This window comes from Acromyrmex echinatior, chromosome 4 (assembly GCF_024713525.1).
Source record: "Acromyrmex echinatior isolate Ae372 chromosome 4, ASM2471352v2, whole genome shotgun sequence".
NCBI lineage: Eukaryota > Metazoa > Arthropoda > Insecta > Hymenoptera > Formicidae > Acromyrmex > Acromyrmex echinatior.
In genome coordinates, this window is record NC_141855.1 from 8,976,304 (window position 1) to 8,995,030 (window position 18,727).

Sequence of the window (18,727 nt, forward strand, 5' to 3'; positions counted from 1 at the left end):
TCATATTATTCATTTTTTGATACTTTACAAACAGCATTGCCGTACAGATAGATCTCCTTAAAAAAACTTTCGATGTCTGTTTATATATCTCGGAATTTATTTTCTTTTTTAAATTTAACGAGAGTTAAAAGTAGTGACTGTTGTGACTAAATTTAATGCTGTTGTAACTGAATTTAATACCGATCTATAATCACTGCCACGATTATGCGCTGTGGCTTATATGTCTGTGAAAATTAAGCTGTCATGAAATTTTTTAACAATTTAATTAGAGAATTTAGTCGAAGGAAACTGTAATCCCTGCAACATTAAAGAAAAATTCAGTGCGATGAGTTTCAGGCAATGAGGTCATACACAGCAATAATAGTAAATAACTTGTGTCTGCATCGTTATCCGTAAATGCAACGTCGTTTACCTTTTGTAAATTAAAACTGTGAATACATTGCCTTCGACGGAATAAAGAACAATGGGAGTAATAACTAGTATACAATTCGAAACAAGATTTACCGCGACTACCCATAGAACGAATCATAGGGAATGAGCATGATGTACGATACTATTAACTTCAGACAATAAAATGTTATTATCGATGTTACCTTATTATCTGTACTTGATATGTTTCTTCTACAGCACCTTTTACAGCATAAAGCTTAACAGATCGTCTATTAAATAAGTATTAATTCTATCGTTGTACAGGATTTTTGGAAGGTAATTGATAACGAAGTATTATATATGAGTATTATACAAATAAATTGGTGCACATTCATGTTTATTTCACTTTTAACATAAACATTATTCTGCACTTATTTTGTTTTGTCACATTTGCGTCTACGCTTAGTAGCCTTCGTACGTTCCAAGCTTTCATTCTTCTCTTTTTCAACAATCTCTGTCAATTTTGCAAGTTGACCCTCATAGTTAATCGCATTTGCAATAGCATGCAAACTCATTTGTTCAATGTTGGGCACGACTTTATGTGCACCACTTAACATTTGCTTAAATATCCCGACTTGATTTGGTGTGAGTATGGACACCGCAGTTCCTGATTTTCCAGCACGTCCAGTTCTACCAGCTCTATGTATGTAACCCTTGATGTGCTTCGGGAGATCATAAGATACAACTAACTGCACATCTAGAATGTCCAAGCCTCTAGCCAGCGCGTCCGAGCTTATTAATCTAAAAAAAATAATCAACATTAATTAAATTATTGAAGTTAAACAATTTTTTTCCTTTTTTATTTTAGATACAAAATACAATTTATTTTATTATCTTGTCCTCTTAGAATAAAAATAATAGAATAAAAATAATTTATATAATTAGAATAAATTATTTACATAATTAGAATAAAAAAATATTAATTCCTAAGAAACATTTTTCTTGTAAAACTGGAATTATTTTACTTTACTAAAACTTACACATGTATCTTTCCGTTTGCGAATTTACTCAAGATATCCTCACGTTGCTTTGACGCGAGCTGGGCAGATAATTCTCCCACTGTGACATTCCATTCTGACAAGAGTAATTGCATCAAAAGCGCCAGTCTGTGCGCGTGTTGTCCAGAATTTGTGAAAACGAGAGTTTTAGGAATGATATCGTGCTTCGTCAACAACTGATACAGGACAATTGGTTTGTAGCTAGGGGGACATTCCACCGCGAGTTCCGTCAATTCTCCTGGACTCGTATAACGTCCAATAAAGTCACCTGCGACCTTATCTAAATTTATATCAATATCTTTGTCGGTTACTACAGTTGTGAACAATTTTGGCTGGAAAAGACCCAGACGACTCAATTTTTCAGGATCTTGCGACAAGGTTGCACTAAATAATAGCTTTTGAGCTGGTATAACTTTGCTGTTTAAAAAATAAGTCAAATAACTTCTCATATAATATACTTAGGATAATCGCCGAAATAAAAATTATTCCTTATATACATATATTATCAGAAAATATATTGTCTAATAATTTCTGTTAAACAATTCTATTAAAAAATTACCTTGAACGCATATTTCCAAGCGTCAAAGGAGGCCGAGAATGAAATTCGGGTAAATATTGTAGCCATTCTGTTGCGCGATCGGCTTCATCGATGACGAGAAATCTTAGGTAATCCAAGGAAAATCCAGGAGTTTTTAATATATGATCTAATAAGCGACCAGGTGTCGCGATTATTATGTCCACTCTGGATAAGTATTGCCCCCTTTCAGCTTTAAAAATAATTTTTATTAAATCATTATATATTTATATCAATTTAATTCATTAAGTATCAAATACATACTTTTTTTAATTATACTATTTTGCTCTTGCTTAAATGAAGATGCACCCGAAAGTAAGCCCACCTTCAGATCTGTGTGAGAAGTATAAGTGACCATTACTTTATGAATCTGTGCAGCTAGTTCTTGCACTGGCAAGACTACCAAGCAACGAATTTTTGGTACGAATCGTGTTTGTAATTCTTGTACAATTGGTAACACATAAGCCAGAGTTTTGCCTATAAAATTATATAAAATTACTTAATACAAAATAATATTGAAGTATATATAATACTACTTTTAATCAGTAATTAATAATTGCATAATTATTATCATTGTTGTTGCAAATATTTACCACTGCCTGTAGGAGCAGATACACAAGTGTCTTTCGGCCACCATCCTATTTTTCTATGCATGTTACACTTGTGTAACCATTTTATTATGTTAGATTGGACTGGAAATAATTTAATAATGCCATTGGCTCTTAAAACTTCTATCAATTTTGCATCCAAAACTGATTCTAATTCTTCCAATGGAGGCCCACTATTTAAATCAGCAGATATAATTTCAGGATGTGCCAACCAATCTGGTAACACTCTCTTCACTTCACGCTGCTTTTTTCGAGATTTTGCGCCTAATATTATAAAATTGCTTTGCGAGGGTATTTCCTTGTTTGTAATATCTTTATCATCATTATTTTCCTCTGCTAAATTCTTATCTTTTTCTTCTAAATCTGTATTATTGTCTGTTGCAACAGAATCAACTTCATCTTCAATATCTTTCTTCTTCTTCTTCTTCTTCTTCTTTGTTGATACTTTAGTTATTTCTATTGTTTGTTCATCAATTTTTTCATTGCTAACAATTTTGTCCTCAATATATAAGTCATTAGTTTTTTCTGCTTCAAGCAATTTCTTTTTTTTCTTTTTCTTAGGTTCCTCTAAATTGTTTTCATCTTTGTTTAGTGTGGATTTATTATTTGCTGCTGCCCTTTGTCTTTTACGCTCTTCTATTCTCTTCAGCAGTTTGGAAAAATGATTTATTTTATTGTCAACCTCCTTCTTAGTTTCTTCATATCCATCTTCATATCTGTATACAATACATATATTCTACATTAAATGTATACAATACACATATTCTACCGCATAAATAAAATTAATGAATAATAATTTTCGAGATTATTATATCTCATGCAACATGATCATTTGACAAGATTTATATTTCTTACCTGTTTATAACAAATAAGCTCATTTCCAGATATAATTTATCACGTGTATACTACAAAGTGAATAATAACAATAAAATCTTAGCATAATTATATTTCAAAATTACTGGCATTTATTTTACATGTTAAATACATATATTAACAATTTAATAATAACATTCAATCAATAATTATTATTTGTGTATTTAATACCTTTGAAAGAGAAGTGTTCTTCAGTCAATAATTAATTATAAGTTGAGAAATCAATAATCACGAATAAACTTATAGACACAAGTCATTGCAAAGCTACACATAAATTTTTTATAGGTTAGTTAGAGGCAGTTAGATGTTAGGTTAGACACGTCAGGAGTGCATTGTACTGCCATGTTTTTGTGGCAAATCGAGACACTTCCTCATTCCATCGATAAAGTAGTAATATTACAATTAATTATAATTTTAAATCATAATTAGCAACTATATTAATTGTACATACTATTAATTAATAATTGTACATTGTAAAAATATTATTACGAATTTGCTTACTAATTATACGGCGTTAATAATAGTTCACATCCGCAATTCGACTCAATTGATGTTTAATTAACATCAAGTAACGTAGCTAGTCAAATGAAATTCTAAGTATAATTTTATTGCTACATGCAATTTAAAATTATTTAAAGAAAGTCATCACTATTTATTTGAACAATTAAGAAAAACTTTATAGTCAATATAACTTATTATTATTTATTTGCTTTAGATAAAGCATCAGTGTAAAAAAATTAATCAATAAAAAGATATATTTCCTTCTAATCGCAAATTATAATATTTTGCAAAACTCAATATACAGTTACTTGATCGAGATCGATCTAAACGTAAAAATTCCCGAATAGATATATTGGGTAGTATAACCGAGTGATATAAATATGTAATTATAATATTTAACAGCTTTCGTCGATCCGCTTGCAAGTTTCGTTTATCAAAAAAAAATCTTGTTATCAAGTTTGCAGGTCGGTAGATCGCCGGAGCAGAAGTTGCGCGCATGCATTAATTCGAATGAGTCTCGAATGAGATTATTCACAAGCAGATTTATATCACAAACAGAGATCCAGATAGAACACTGTAATATCGTAAGTCATAATTAAAGCATAATGATCATCATAATGTTATTTGTCACTTAAAAATGAATTTATATAAGTGACAAATAAGCTAGATCATGATGATGTCCTTATGATATATTAATTATGGGATCTATCTTTGTTACTGTGTTACTTGTTTCTTACTAATTATCGAAGAAGGATAGGATGTTGGATGACTCTTGTGTCGATTTGTGTCTCTTGCTGGAAAGCTCCTTATTATTATAACACTTCTGTGTTCTACTGGGGATAATGAGGTCTGTATAACCAGATTTATGGACGGTCGCGCCTCTTCCACGCGACTATCCCGCATACACGCTGCTTCCGTCGCCGCCGTTCCATATAAACGGCGTCGCGCGGCAAGGCTGCAACGTTAAATAAACGACCGTCGTTCCCCACATTCCGCTGATTCCGCGTCGCGGTCGACGACGTGACTCCGCTACGCCGCTCGTGCGATGGCGCATCAATAATAGCAATGCGGAATCGCGCTCAACTACTATGCATATCTTATTGTATGTAGATATGTTACATGAGACATACGAATAAAGTCGTATTACATAAAATAAGACGCAATATGTAAAATTATGTTGTCATTTCTTGATTTATATAATGCATTGCGATAAAATAAATTTTTCAGTGTTTGTGTTGATCTGTAATTCTTTGAGAAGAAGAAGAGGAAGAAATAGTAATGAACTGATTTGATACTTATTAATAAGATAACTAAAATTATGCTGTAAAAATCCCTTTTTAAACTCTAAAATATGCTCTATGAAATTGAAAAAAATGCTCTAAAGAAAGAAATATATGCATTTAAAAATTATTTTTTATCGCACAAATTTTCAAATTATCAATTAAGTTTTTTACTTATAATAACAAAGTAAAATGAATTTGATAAAATTTGTTTACATTTTTAAAAAATTTAATTAGTCTTACGGGACATTAAAATTAAACAAATACATATTATTTATTATAGTGACTTTAGAGACAGAGAGAGAGAGAGAGAGAAAGAAAGAAATGTTATATATTGTATGACAGAAATATAGAAGATTGAACGTAAAAAGCGCGAAATCTTTTTTTCCTTGTGATTTCTCTGACATCTGCGCACCAATGCATTGTGGTGTGTGGGAATCATTTATCTAATTAATTCCTTTTCCAAAAATATAAAATATGTTGTAGCATATTTTTGATTGAGAAAAACTTATCTTAGAAATCCTATTTATTATTATATCAGAAAAAAACTAATCATAAACTTAAATTAGAAAACGATATGAAATATACAATAAAATATATAAAATTTGTAAATATTGTGCATGTGTAAGCGAAATATGCAAAAATATATTTTTATGTGTGAAATATATTAGGTGTTGGAATTAATTCGTAGCGTTTTACAAGTGATGGGAAGTACTTTCATTAATGTATTTTTTAATGCTCATGTGAAATAAATAACATTCTTTCATTAAAAACGCTACGAATTAATTCCAACACCTAATACAAAAATATGCTCTTATGTGTGTGTGTGAAATATGCAAAATATGCTGTAACATATACTTAGGGCTCAAAATGCATAATTTCTTGAAACAAATTTGTATTTAGTTTATTTCTTTATTAGTCAAACAAAAAAAATGCCCTATGCACATTTTGATTATCCTACTTATTAATAATATTTTTCAAGGAATTAAACAGATATCGCGTGCTTTCATATATAATGCATGTATTAAATGTAATAATATAAGTACTCAAACGGAACGTCGTAGCATATTCGTAATTAAATTGTATAAAATTAATATAATGATGAATTCGATTACTCGCACATATTATATATTGAATTATAGTACATTTAAAAAAGGCTGCTTTTATATAGTATCTAAATGCAGTAGCATATAATGGCATAATACAAAATCAATTTTGACAATGAAATTAATGCATGTGTATATTCCAGTTAGAGAGCTACTATAAATAGTACGATTATTATTATATATTCTATCAGCTAGATTCTACTATAAATAATATGATTATTATTATAAGATAATTATTATAAGATAAAGTTTAAACTTTAAAATATTTATATGCTATTATGCTTTTATATTCAACTTTGCGAATTTTATGTATAACAGAGCACTAACCAAATATAATGCAGATGACCGAATTCATTATCCAAGCAGAACAACAAGTTACGAAATGTCAAAATGACATTAAAACGAATCGGAAATAATTGAAAAATGATTTTTAATTATGATCATTTTGACATCATTTTGATATCATAATAACTGTTGTTCTGATAAGCTTGTAAATTTTTTTTCTACGCACAATTGTAGAAGATTTATGTTCATTTTTACTAATGTAGATCAACTTTAACTCGATTCAATTTACTCTTTTTTTTCTAATTTTAAAAATTAGCGAAAGATGAAAAGTACTTGAGTTGTATCGGAATTGAAGTTAATCCATGATAGAAACGGACATCAATATGTATCTTGTTAACCAGACGTGGCACGCGACTGTCGGTCGAACGGAGATTCGCGTACGCGCGCGCGCCGAGGTGCATGTCGCGAGTGTCGCAGGCAACTTCAGACTTCAGACTTCAGACAATTTGTGACAGCCGCGTTTGTGGTAGTCTACGACCATCGACGACGAGTGCGAGTATCCGGGGATTCGCTTCCGCGTACGTCGCGAGGAACATCATCTCCACCGCCGAACGTTCGCGTTCGGTTCGTCTCGTAGACAATTGTCTCGTCAAAGTAATCGAGAACGGTGAGTCCTGTCGTTTGGTTAGAATTATTAGAAAGCGCCGGATGGCCGCGAACACACCGGTGTTTACGAATCGCGGATCTCTCGGGCGCAGAATGGAGATCCGTCATTCGTTCTCACGCGATCACTGTGTTTTCACAAAGTGTTTACACGCGAAACGCTCTGACAGCGCACGTCGAGAATGATTCCGTATGACTTTTGGTCCTGGATATCGGCTTCAATATCGGCGATATTTATTATATATTTACTTTGTTTTGTTTTCTACGTAACGTTATTTGATGTGTATAGATACGCAATGCAAGTGTAACCAGACTCGTAATTCTGTTCCATGCTAGATTCTGCAACTTTTAACGATAATATCGTTGTCGTTATATTATTATAGTTACACAGATTTTTTACTACATATACTTGTGCAACGATAATAACAAAACTGCTGTTAAGAGAAACAGAATCTACTCAGTTAACTTCAATTAAAAATAATATAATGGATGCTTTCAGTTTTCATGCTGTAAACATCAGTTCATCTTTGTTATTTATCAAATATTAGATAAAGACAAATGCTTATGCTGTATACAAGAAATGTATCCATGATCAATGTTATAATTTTGTATTCTACAATATAAATGTAATATGACACATAAAACTACGGTTATGTTGTTGAATATATAATTATAACATTGACATTATATTATTTTCAGTTGGTGTCGATTGGATAACTGCTGCTAACTTTGATCGTTGCTACATCATTGTTGCAACAATGATCGCAAACGCTGATTCATAAAGCTGATTCAATCAATTATATTTGTTTTTTCTACGAAATACTCTGTATTTTCAGATTGAAAAATGGTAGTACTCAGCAGCTTGCTGCCACCGCAGGAAGGAATACGCCATGAGGAGCCAAACACTACAGTATATATCAATGATAGAGAAGTAGGAAAGGGCACGTTCTATGTTACAGAGAGGTAATGAGTTTCTTCTAATTTACTATTACGAATAATTTGTAAATATTTTGTAAACTCTTATGTATTCTTATTGGCAGCGTGCTCTCCTGGGTGGATAACGATACACAACAGGGATTTTCACTTGAATATCCTCACATTTCATTACACGCTATTTCACGAGATGAACAGGTCCATCCAAGACAATGTTTATACATTATGATCGATGCCAAAGTAGATTTACCAGGTATATCATTTGGGAAATACAAAGAATATTTATTGAAAATGATTGAATTTTTATGAACTTTTTGATCAACTTTGAATTCTAATTCATGTTAATATTTTCATATAATTCAAAGATTTTTCTGATAAGCTTAATGTATAATTTTATTTGTGCAGATATGCCATTACCGTTAGCATCTGAAAATGGTTCAGAAAATGAGGACGACAATGCGGATCCTCCAATTACGGAAATGCAGTTTGCGCCAGATAATACAAATAATTTAGATTTAATGTTTCAAGCAATGAGTGCATGCCAAGCGCTTCATCCTGATCCACAGGACAGTTTTTCTGACGGTAATTAGAAATGAAAGATAATAGTTTTATTTCTGACTAACTGCGATGATTAAAAATTTCTATAATTAAAGAGGATATCTATGAAGACGCTGAAGAAGATTACGAAGGTGAATATGATGAAGAAGTGGGCGCTGGGGACGCACCTTGTATTTTACCGACAGGTAATTTGTATGCTTATTTATATATATATTATTCAAGTTTAAACTTTCAGATTAAACTTCAGCGCAATGTTTGAACTAATACGTTTAATATGGTAATGTACGGTTATCAATTTATACTGTAAAAGAAATTCATGTTAAATAAATAAATATTAAATGAATTGAATGTCGATATATCGAACAATAGACTTCCAATTTTTTATTATTAACAGAGCAAATGGGGACCACTCACACAGGAACAGAAGCAGAAGAAGCTATGGACATCGAAGCGGGTCAATTTGAAGATGCGGAAGAAGATCCGTAAGAGGCGATGATTAGGTGCAGATATGCATTTAGTGTTAATTTACATGTTTATCAATTTCATATATGTATTTCGGTAGATATACGTGACATCGTTAATGCAAAACTTACTACGGAGCCGTATCAAACGTTAAAGCACCTAATACATTTATTTATATTCATTTTGTACATGGCGATAATTTCCTAGATAAAAATAAATAATTGTACATCAATGTGTGTTGAGTTTCATTATTTATTTTTTTAATAGAAAGTTTGATACAGCCTGTAAATTTTATTTATATATCGTTCATAATCTGCGAAAGAAAAAAAGGTCATTTTATTTTTTTAAATAAGATTCATGTTATGGAATCATGTTAAAAATATTATAGATAAGTATATAAATTGATTATATGTTCTATCACAACATATCTTTCGTTGAAAGTTATAAAATAACTATTTGACTATAAGTATACTCGGGAAAAAATGTTATATGGATATATTTTTATACAATTTTTATATAATTATATTTTCATATAATTATATATAATCGTATATAAAATATGTCAATTTTTAATATAATTATATATAATCGTATATAAAATATGTTAATTTTTTATACAATTTTATATAATTATATGTAAAATATTTTTTTTCGGGTATATTGTAAAAATGTATCTAATAATAACATTCGCGACAGACAAAAAGTTATTTATCATGATAAATGATACATATATATATATATATATATATATATATATATATATATATACACATGCATATCTAATTGCTTTAAAAGTGCATCTATATGATACAGTAAACTCTGCACATAATTAATCGGCAGTGCGTTGTAATAATCCATATTGATCAATTTTTAAATATATTTTCAACAATGAAAAATATATTTTTAAAAATCATTTTTAAAAATATATTTTATCAAAGAAATAAATTTTCATAATACACATATATATGTATATATCGAAGTTATTCTGACTTCTTTAATGAGAGAGTTTACTGTATCAGTCTTAGAGATGATTCGTTTAAATGCTAATTTGCTAACTAGCATCATTTGTACATATAATACATTCGTTCAAATTCTGGTGCGACATACGGTGTTCGCCCTCAAAAAAAGTTAGTTAATAACATAGTTGATGAGAGAGTTTTAAAATGTAAAGTTCCATTGTCATTTCACAGCATCATCAACTTTTTAATGGAGTATAATCATTCGATTTTAGTTATTAATCGAGCTTATCGAATTTTTTTCGGCCCAAAGATGAGATCGGCATCGGGTGCTCCTTTAGGGTGATTATATTTTTGTCGTCGTTCCCTATTCAAGTTTACGGTGACTGGTCTCGTACTTTGATTCATAGTTTCTTGATAATCTTCCTCCTCTTGCCTCTCAGTAATGTTTAAAGTTAGTCTCTTCACACGCTCTTTCTCCTCTTTTTGTTCCTGTTCGCGATTTCTGAGATTCATAGCCAACTCAGATGACACCGGAACTGCGAGATTCTTGTACTGTTGTTTGTTACCCTTCCTCAGCATCAGCACAAAGTCCACTGTGCTATTGTCGGTTGGTCTCTCTTGCAGTTGTTCGTATGTCTTCTTTGTACTCTTCACGTGTAATGGCACGGAGATATCCACTTGTTGTGGTTTTACCGAATCTCGCATGCGATCCTGTATGTTGTCTGAGACCATTTTATCCAGCGCCGACAGGAAATCATCGTCCTCCGGACAGCTCACCCGTCGTGGTCCAGACGGTAAAGCTGCATTCAATTCCTCTGTCACGTCTACAATTACGCCTTCAGTGCCACCGTCTGCCGACAGACTCTGAGATCGGTCACCCTGAGTGTTTTCTTGGGTGCCCATAGTGTCGTCTCGTTCTGCATCGGCTGTCCATTCCTCTTCCGACTGCGCTTCCGAACAATCTTCGGATTCTTCGAAATGCAATTCAGCCATACCTTTGGCATCTCCGCTACCGTTTCCGACCAATGCTGTTTCTTCATCGCCTTCCAGGATAACGCCCATGTCGTTTTCGCCTTCGGGAGTAGTATCATCAACTGGAGGATTACCCAAGGTTGGATAGAGGGTGTTGCGTAATTCTTCTACGGCGCATTGCGCTTCCTTGTAATTCTGGAATAATTGCATTTTGGGTCGTAGCATCGTTAATGTGTCACGATACATGTAATCTATCCCAACGGGGAACGGATTCTCAGACGTCCAGATCGGATCCGTATACTTAAACCAGAAGTAGTTTTGGAAGAATACGAGAAAATAATCGAGTTTCTTCTTGCTTGATCCGCCGCTGAAGTACTGGCCACAAGTCTCCAATAATGTGCACACTAGACGAATGCGAAAGAGATGATCAGGCGGATCGAGCACACTTTGCAACGAATGGTCCACACTGACGCCAAAAGTAATAAGCAAATACAAAGTACGGAAAATATCGCCGCTTTCCACCATTCGATAGTTGTATAGCTCACCCAAGTACTTGACCATAGCAATGCGTCGTTGATTGAATTTGGGCAGGTTGATTTCCATGCACAGTCGTATATCTTCGAGTACACCGTCGACCACTTGTGGCCCGATCGTTTCATAATGGGCTACCAAGCCGGCTAAGAGGCTTCCCACGCATCGAATATTGGGATATTTAACATTGTAGGCGGCAGTGAGACATTTTATAGCATAGGATGATACGCTCTCGTCCTCCCAGTCAAGTTTGCGCATCCATTTGAGCACTTTGTCAGTATTCGTCTTGGAGAGATCCTGATAAAGTAGTTTTCTAATAAATTCATGTACGGGCGGTCTGTCCTTCTTTGTAACGCCGCCGGTCGATTCGGGTGGATTCACGAAGTAGTACGCGTTCTCGATAATCGTGACGTAGCGCGAATCAAGTGCAGTAACTGCTTTTTTGCGCATCATTTGCTCCAGATAGACCTTGGTCCTTTGATGAGAATCCGGCGAACAGAAGAGATATCGACCGCAAATCTCTAACAAGTTGCAAGCCATTTCAATGTGATGATGCGTAAAATCGTGTAGTAAAACCTTCAGACAATACAATGCTTCTATTTTGGAGTAAAGTTTAAACTTGACGAGTTCACCGATATAGCGGACCACTTTGATTTTCGATTCAATATTGATCTGATCCTTCTTACGAACATGGTATTTAAAATCTTGTTTCAACATCTGACACAAGTCGTTGCCAATCTCTGGCATTACTGGATAAAGAATGGCTGCTAAGCGAGAATAAAAGGGTAGTAAATCCTGACGGATTCTAGAAACGCCGAAAAGAGCTTTTACCAGCTTCTTCTTGTTGTGCTTTGTGTTGAGATTCATCAGGAAGTTGACTGCAGCATTGTCAATCATTTCGCGATTTACACAATTTGGCAGATGCGTCAGAAAAGCATCCAGCAGTATCTTGTTACTCGTGTTGGAAATCTGAGGCTCCTCAACTTCTACCTCAGGTAGCTCTTCGACCTTCTCAGTTTCTTCTAACTCGTCAAAGACAATTTCTTCATCGAGAGCATCTTCCGTTATTGCCGTGTCCGTCTTTGGGATATCTTTCGGGGTGTCCTTCAAATACGAACCTGGTAAAAAAACAGTCAAATCCGGGAACACCTCATAAAAACGTCTTGTCTCTTCGTCACCCCACATATCCTCCAACATAGCGTTATCTTCTCCCTCATTGATCATCTTCAGTGTTTCCTCCACTTCTGCCTTTATTTCATTGTCCACTGGAAGCTCCGGCATCGGTTCATCTAGCGTATCGGAAAAGCTCTGCACATTGGTTAATAGACGCTCATAACAGACTTGTAAAGCTTCAAGTTTTTCCTTTCGTTCCGAACTCAGTTCTCCCCTAGTCTGCAGTATTTTGCGATTTTGTTTCTCGAATGCCTGCAGTTCCTTGTGCTCTTTCAACATATGCTTACACAAGGAGTTGTAATACTCCCGTAACAACAGCTTGACATTCTGCTGCTTGTCCGGTGATAACATTTTACTCTTTGGAATTGAAATGTTCAATTTCTCGGATAACTCTCGTACCTTTTTAGGTACAAGACCAGCGTAATCTTCGCCACAATGTCGACAAAAACTCAATATTATGCTAGCATTATTATGCTCCTCTTTGTCCATATTGATCAATACGGTTAGTACCGAGCCAAGTAGTGGCAAGCCCTGCTTATGTGTAAATATTCCAGCATTTACCAATTCTGCATAGAATCGCAAATCTACTCTCAGCTTACTAGGATTTGTTATCTTGTCGCCAACCTTCAGTGACAGTATCCTTTGCCAATTTTCAAAAAAATGAGTAGAAAATTCGGCGTACGTCTGATGGAGAAAACTACATACCCTAATAGCAGGTGCTACGTCAATCATTTTTATTTTAGCATCTACTAGAGCAGTGGCAACTTCGCTCACATATTTGGTCAGATTTAAAGTCGCCATATCTTTCAAAACTGTGTCGAGTTGAGCCATGCTAAAGTTCTTCAGTTTCTTGACAAATGTAGTATTTTTCTTGAGGCTTGAGTCAAGTTTACTGAATGATGCATCTGGGGGCCTTGCAGGATTGAGATTGGCCATGCGAATCTCTTCCTTCATTGCGAGTCTCTGTTCTGTTTCTCGCACATACTCAGTCAAGAACTGCCGGTCCTTTTCCGAGACCGCATCCGGTTCTTCCGCGGTAGTCTCTTTCTCAGCCGATGCCGCTTCGTTCGCGTTTTCGGACATTGTAGTATACTCTACAATGCAAAGAAAATCGTATCATTCTCGTTTTTCCTCGGTAAATGTAATATCTCAAGTTAAAATGCAATTGAATTTAAAAAAAAAACCAATTCGTACATTGCGGCATTAGAATAGTTAAGTATTACCCTAAAGATAATTTACCAATTTAACAAAGAAAGATTATATACATACAGGTTACTTCATGAATCTTAATTAAATACCTGGTTGAAGAAATCGTTTGATGAAACTATTCCACTTGTTTACTATCGCGTCTGAGAACTTAACAAGGTTAGGTACGTTATGTTATGGCAGACGACAATCCGCTCCATTTGCTTCACAAACTATAAATACCTGATAAATGCAACTGCAGCTTGTCGTTCCTGTTCTTTCTGATATTGGGTGCATTCAGTACTACGACCGTTCAATGAGCGCTCAGTGAGCTCTTGTATATGTTTGGTCTATATTTTTAGTTCTAACGGAATATGCCAATCAGATGCAAGAGCTCATTGAGCACTCAGTGAGCGGTGTAGTATTGGATGCACTCATTGAATCCTGAGCAGTGCACCACGTGTATGATCGGTATATAGTTGGTTCTTATTTTTCGATCATCTTAAGAAGTGTCTTAAGGTGCCTTTTCATATAGACGCTCGACGCTCATTTTCGATGTCAAAATAAGTCACGTGATCAAAATTGACGCTTGTAAAGCTAGTCACACATACTTTCCGTACCAGTAACAATAAGATTTTCGACCAATCGCATTGCTCGATTCGGTCGTCCGTAACCATCGCACCAAGCAACGCGATTGGTCGAAAATCTACGTTATGTTTATGGTTATTGTTATGGAAAGTGTGTGTGACTAGAGCTTTATCCATCAATTTTGATTATGTGATCTATTTTGATACTGAAAATGAGTGTCGACTATGTTGAACGTTAGAATGAAAAGACACCTTTATGATGCTAATGCAGCCCTTTGATTGGTTCATGACATCATAAAACTGTACTTAAGCTAATCACACACACTTTCCGTAACAGTAATCGTAAACGTAATGTAGGTTTTCAACCAATCGTATTGCTCGATTTGGTCGTCCTAACTCCCTCGTAACTGTAACAATTGCGTGGTCTACAATGGCAGTATCAATAATGGAGGCTGTAAGAGTAAGAAATTGACCAATCACAGTTAAATGTGAGAAGAATAACGCACGAAAAAAATTAAAAAATTCACTTTTTTTGGCACGTACAACCAGAAAAAAACCTAAAAGAAGATATGAGGGACTTTTTCCTGTAACCGTAAAATGCCCCCACAAACTACTGTTCTCTGAAGAAGGATGCAAACTAGTTCGAATAGTCCATTCTTACTTCAAGGTTGCCTTAAGTAATATCTTAAGATGCTAATACAGCTCTCTGATTGGTTCGTGACTTCTTAAAATTGTATTAAGACGATCATGAATATAAGATTTGATTATGAATACCAATATCCATTTTTGTCAGTGCTTCTGATGAAAATAAATCACTGAAATTGTTGAAATCTCTATTAATTTAATAAATTTATTTCAGCGATTTATGATGCTTATCGATTAACCATCAGGAGTACCTGATTTATTTTCATAAGAAGCACAAAATTTGTTATATATACAAAGTGATTTTAACATATTTCGTCACCCATCATGAGCAGGTAGAGAGTGAATCGAACTGAGTCGAAAAGTCATCTATCATTTTGCAATTTACGCAATAGTTAACGAGATATTAATTATTAAAAATTGCCAAATATTGGTCTTCAATAATTTTTTACTCAAATACTATTAACTTTATAGAAAAGAGACAAAAATCATTTATTTTCTTCTCATAGAACTCTAAAAATTTTTTCAGAATTTTTTATCAACTTTTTAATACTACATTTTCTAATTTTTACCATGAGAAAATACGATATTAAAAAATTCTGAAAAAATTCTCAGAACTTTATGAGAAGAAAATGAATGATTTTTGTCTCTTGCAGCTTTTCTATAAAGTTGATAGTATTTGAGTAAAAATTATTCAAGATCAATATTTGGCAATTTTTAGTAATTAATATCTTGTTAACTATTGCGAAAATTGCAAAATGATAGAGGATTTTTCGATTCATTAAATTCACTGCTCATAATGGATGACGAAATATATTAAAATCACCCTGTATACAATTTTACAAATACTTTCCGAAGATATAAAAATCGTTTAATAATTTTTATATACTTATAAAAGTGATAAAAATTAATCCAGAACACGAATGACTCAACGTGTATAGTAAGGGTACTCAAAACTAAGATGTATACTAAGGATTAAATAAAAGTTATTTAAAGTATATATTTTAAATAAAAAATATAAAAGATTTATTTAGTATTTATTATTTTAAATGATTACACTACTTCTGACTTATTTTTTATTTAGTATTTTAAATAAGTTTCCCGAATTTATATTTTTTATATTTTTTATTTTAAATAAGTCGTAGCAGTTTTTTATCGATTCATACGATTTTATATTTTAAATAAGTTTCTGGAACTTATTTTATATTTATTTTATATTTACTTATTTTATATTTTAAACAATTCAATTATTTTACCGAGCCATGATCGGCATTATACGTAATGAATTTCTGAAATATAGAATAATTTGCAGTAATAGTAGTGTCTTATAAATTAATTTTTAACTGAAAAATTAAATAATGATTAACATGATATTTAATACTTTTAGCCAAAGCTGTATTTAGCGTAAATTGTTTCACGATATTAAGAAAATTTACATGTGTCTATATGTATAGTATATAAAGAATATATAGAATATTTTATCAACCTTTATTTAAGTATAAATCATTAAAAAGAATAATGAGAATTGAAATATAATGTTGAAATATCAAAAATACCCCACATGAATAATTATTAATTACGTTTAAAAGAACTGCAGGTAATATAAGCTTGTGCCCAAGATGCCACAAAGCAAAACGCGAATGTACGGCGATACCGTTTGTCGAAATCATGTAAAATACGAATAAATCGTGAATATTTTTCATACGCAATAATTAGGCGTTCGAACGGTGCCCGGCGAACAGCGAGGGGAGAGATCACGCAGCGAACATGGTGGGGGAACGTGCCGCGCGGCGCGGTGGTTGTTGACTTCGTTGACTACGTCATCACTTCGGCATTCGCTCGGCGACCTCAGAAGGAGATTGACGTGTTTTGCGAGTCGCTCCGAGTGTCGTATTAATTAATAAAAATTAGATATCTACGAACGCGAATCATTGCCTAAAAGTAAGGAATGTACTAAGGATTAATAGGTTTGCACAACAGTATTTGCTTTATTTCTTACATTCATTACGTATGTACATAACTTGTGAATATTTTAGATATTTCATGTGTTTTCACATGTATGATATAAAAATGAGATTTTTACTATTAGAGATTTTTAAATTGTGGCTTTTTTTACTTTGAATTGTATAATTTTATCATTGTTGTGTTACTCCGCATTCTTAATACGGAAAAAGTAACAAATAAATTATATATTTAAATTACATATATATTTAAATTACATATCTTTAAATGTATGTGCATGCTATTTAGTATTTTTAGTATTCTATTTAGTCGATTGTTTCATAATTTAAAATAAATTTTGCATTTATCTTCATTTAAAGGATGTATGATTAATCTTTATTTAATTATAAATCACAAAAAAAATAAAATACAATGTTGGGATATCAAAAGCACTTCACGTGAGCAATTATATAAGAAAAACGACGCTAGTAAAAATCTCTTTTTACTTCTTGCTTTTTGTCGGCACATTGATACGAAATATTTAACATTATAAAATGAACATCAAATATATTCCTCAGTGTATCACAATGTAATTATGATATTAAATTAAACGACTCGCGCCGCTAAAGCTAGATACAAGAAATTATTTCATCAATCAGAAAACATTAAAAATAAAAGAATATATTATTTTATTTCGTATTTTGGACGGTTGGCGCGCGGCGTTGGAGTGGGGATGGCACGAAGTGGTACGAGCGACGCGTCATCACGCGTCACCGGTCACCTTTATGCGTAGTTACCGCGCAGTTATTTTCTTATCGAGATTTGTACAAGCACGTAGTCATGTAGCGTGCGGCTCTTTTTTACATTACTTTTTGAAATCTCATCGCGAAGAATGCCAAATGTAATACGAAACGTTATACTTTATGAATAATTAATCATACTTGATACTAGTAATCGTATTATGTGAATATTCATAAAATACAACATTTCATATTATATCTAGCATTTTTTGCGATTATAATATGTTTCAAACAGAAATGTGAAGAAGAGCGGCACTCAACACGATTACTTGTCTGTACAAACGGTATCACACGATCATCGGTATCATAAAAAAGCAACGTTAATATGAATTATACTCTCATGCAAATAACGCAATTCCTGCTTTCTCAAGTAATATAGTTTAATAATTTCATTAATAATTTTGTGTTTGTATTCGTTATACAATCCGTTTAAAAATTAAACGTAACTGTGAAACTATTTGTCGATAACAAAAGAAACATTTCTCTTTTTTATTAAGCCCATTTTATTGACTCTAATCATATCTTACAGACATCATCTATAAATAAAAGATTCAACCCTTTTATCTGCTCTGAATTTATTTTGCAATGAACGAATTGCAGATGTGTGTTTGATATTCGTTTCTAAAATCGATTGCATAATAATTGCATAGTAATATAGATAATAGCT

General features: G+C 32.9%; 4 protein-coding genes across 11 annotated transcripts in view; 2 read left to right on the top strand and 2 right to left on the bottom strand.

The window, feature by feature from the left end:
• Positions 1 to 749: 749 nt before the first annotated feature.
• Dbp73D (putative ATP-dependent RNA helicase Dbp73D) lies at positions 750 to 7,115 on the bottom strand. 5 transcript variants are annotated; one of them, XM_011066698.2, is made up of 8 exons: positions 4,721 to 5,981; positions 3,654 to 3,746; positions 3,465 to 3,514; positions 2,595 to 3,325; positions 2,266 to 2,478; positions 1,987 to 2,194; positions 1,410 to 1,844; positions 750 to 1,170 (listed from the first exon to the last, which is right to left on the bottom strand). In XM_011066698.2, exons 3-8 carry the CDS (start codon positions 3,485 to 3,487, stop codon positions 801 to 803), a joined length of 1,980 nt encoding a protein of 659 aa, XP_011065000.1. In that variant the 5' UTR covers positions 3,488 to 3,514; positions 3,654 to 3,746; positions 4,721 to 5,981; the 3' UTR covers positions 750 to 800. The 5 variants fall into 5 exon arrangements, with proteins under 5 accessions (XP_011065000.1, XP_087261279.1, XP_087261278.1 ...); XM_087405153.1 differs by lacking the exons at positions 3,654 to 3,746; positions 4,721 to 5,981 and adding an exon at positions 6,988 to 7,092; XM_087405152.1 differs by lacking the exon at positions 3,654 to 3,746 and having other exon boundaries at positions 4,721 to 6,674.
• A 65-nt stretch (positions 7,116 to 7,180) lies between these two features.
• On the top strand, positions 7,181 to 9,502 carry icln (chloride nucleotide-sensitive channel icln). Its single transcript, XM_011066700.2, has 6 exons — positions 7,181 to 7,321; positions 8,154 to 8,280; positions 8,358 to 8,503; positions 8,656 to 8,832; positions 8,904 to 8,993; positions 9,203 to 9,502. Exons 2-6 carry the CDS (start codon positions 8,162 to 8,164, stop codon positions 9,292 to 9,294), a joined length of 624 nt encoding a protein of 207 aa, XP_011065002.1. The 5' UTR covers positions 7,181 to 7,321; positions 8,154 to 8,161; the 3' UTR covers positions 9,295 to 9,502.
• Positions 9,503 to 9,505: 3 nt separating this feature from the next.
• Positions 9,506 to 14,362, bottom strand: Upf2 (UPF2 regulator of nonsense mediated mRNA decay). The gene is made up of 2 exons (XM_011066696.2): positions 14,204 to 14,362; positions 9,506 to 13,999 (listed from the first exon to the last, which is right to left on the bottom strand). Exon 2 carries the CDS (start codon positions 13,986 to 13,988, stop codon positions 10,515 to 10,517), a length of 3,474 nt encoding a protein of 1,157 aa, XP_011064998.1. The 5' UTR covers positions 13,989 to 13,999; positions 14,204 to 14,362; the 3' UTR covers positions 9,506 to 10,514.
• A 2,762-nt stretch (positions 14,363 to 17,124) lies between these two features.
• Positions 17,125 to 18,727, top strand: part of LOC105152413 (uncharacterized) — a 260,147-nt gene continuing 258,544 nt past the window's right edge. For 2 of the 4 annotated variants that reach the window (XM_011066693.2, XM_011066694.2), the window contains exons 1-2: positions 17,125 to 18,161; positions 18,296 to 18,430. The gene's annotated coding sequence lies outside the window, so the exon portion shown is untranslated. The remainder of the gene's footprint in view (positions 18,162 to 18,295; positions 18,431 to 18,727) is intronic. The other 2 variants (XM_087405971.1, XM_087405972.1) reach the window with 1 other exon arrangement.

Coding starts and splice junctions, on each gene's coding strand:
- Dbp73D (XM_011066697.2), bottom strand. CDS start 7,115: ATGCACCTCGGCGCGCGCGCGTACGCGAATCTCCGTTCGACCGACAGT. Junction 3,326..6,987: donor TCAATTCCGATACAACTCAA/GTACTTTTCATC, acceptor TATTGTATACAG/ATATGAAGATGGATATGAAG. Junction 1,171..1,409: donor GCAAACGGAAAGATACATGT/GTAAGTTTTAGT, acceptor TATTTTTTTTAG/ATTAATAAGCTCGGACGCGC.
- icln (XM_011066700.2), top strand. CDS start 8,162: ATGGTAGTACTCAGCAGCTTGCTGCCACCGCAGGAAGGAATACGCCAT. Junction 8,281..8,357: donor ACGTTCTATGTTACAGAGAG/GTAATGAGTTTC, acceptor TCTTATTGGCAG/CGTGCTCTCCTGGGTGGATA. Junction 8,504..8,655: donor TGCCAAAGTAGATTTACCAG/GTATATCATTTG, acceptor TTATTTGTGCAG/ATATGCCATTACCGTTAGCA.
- Upf2 (XM_011066696.2), bottom strand. CDS start 13,988: ATGTCCGAAAACGCGAACGAAGCGGCATCGGCTGAGAAAGAGACTACC.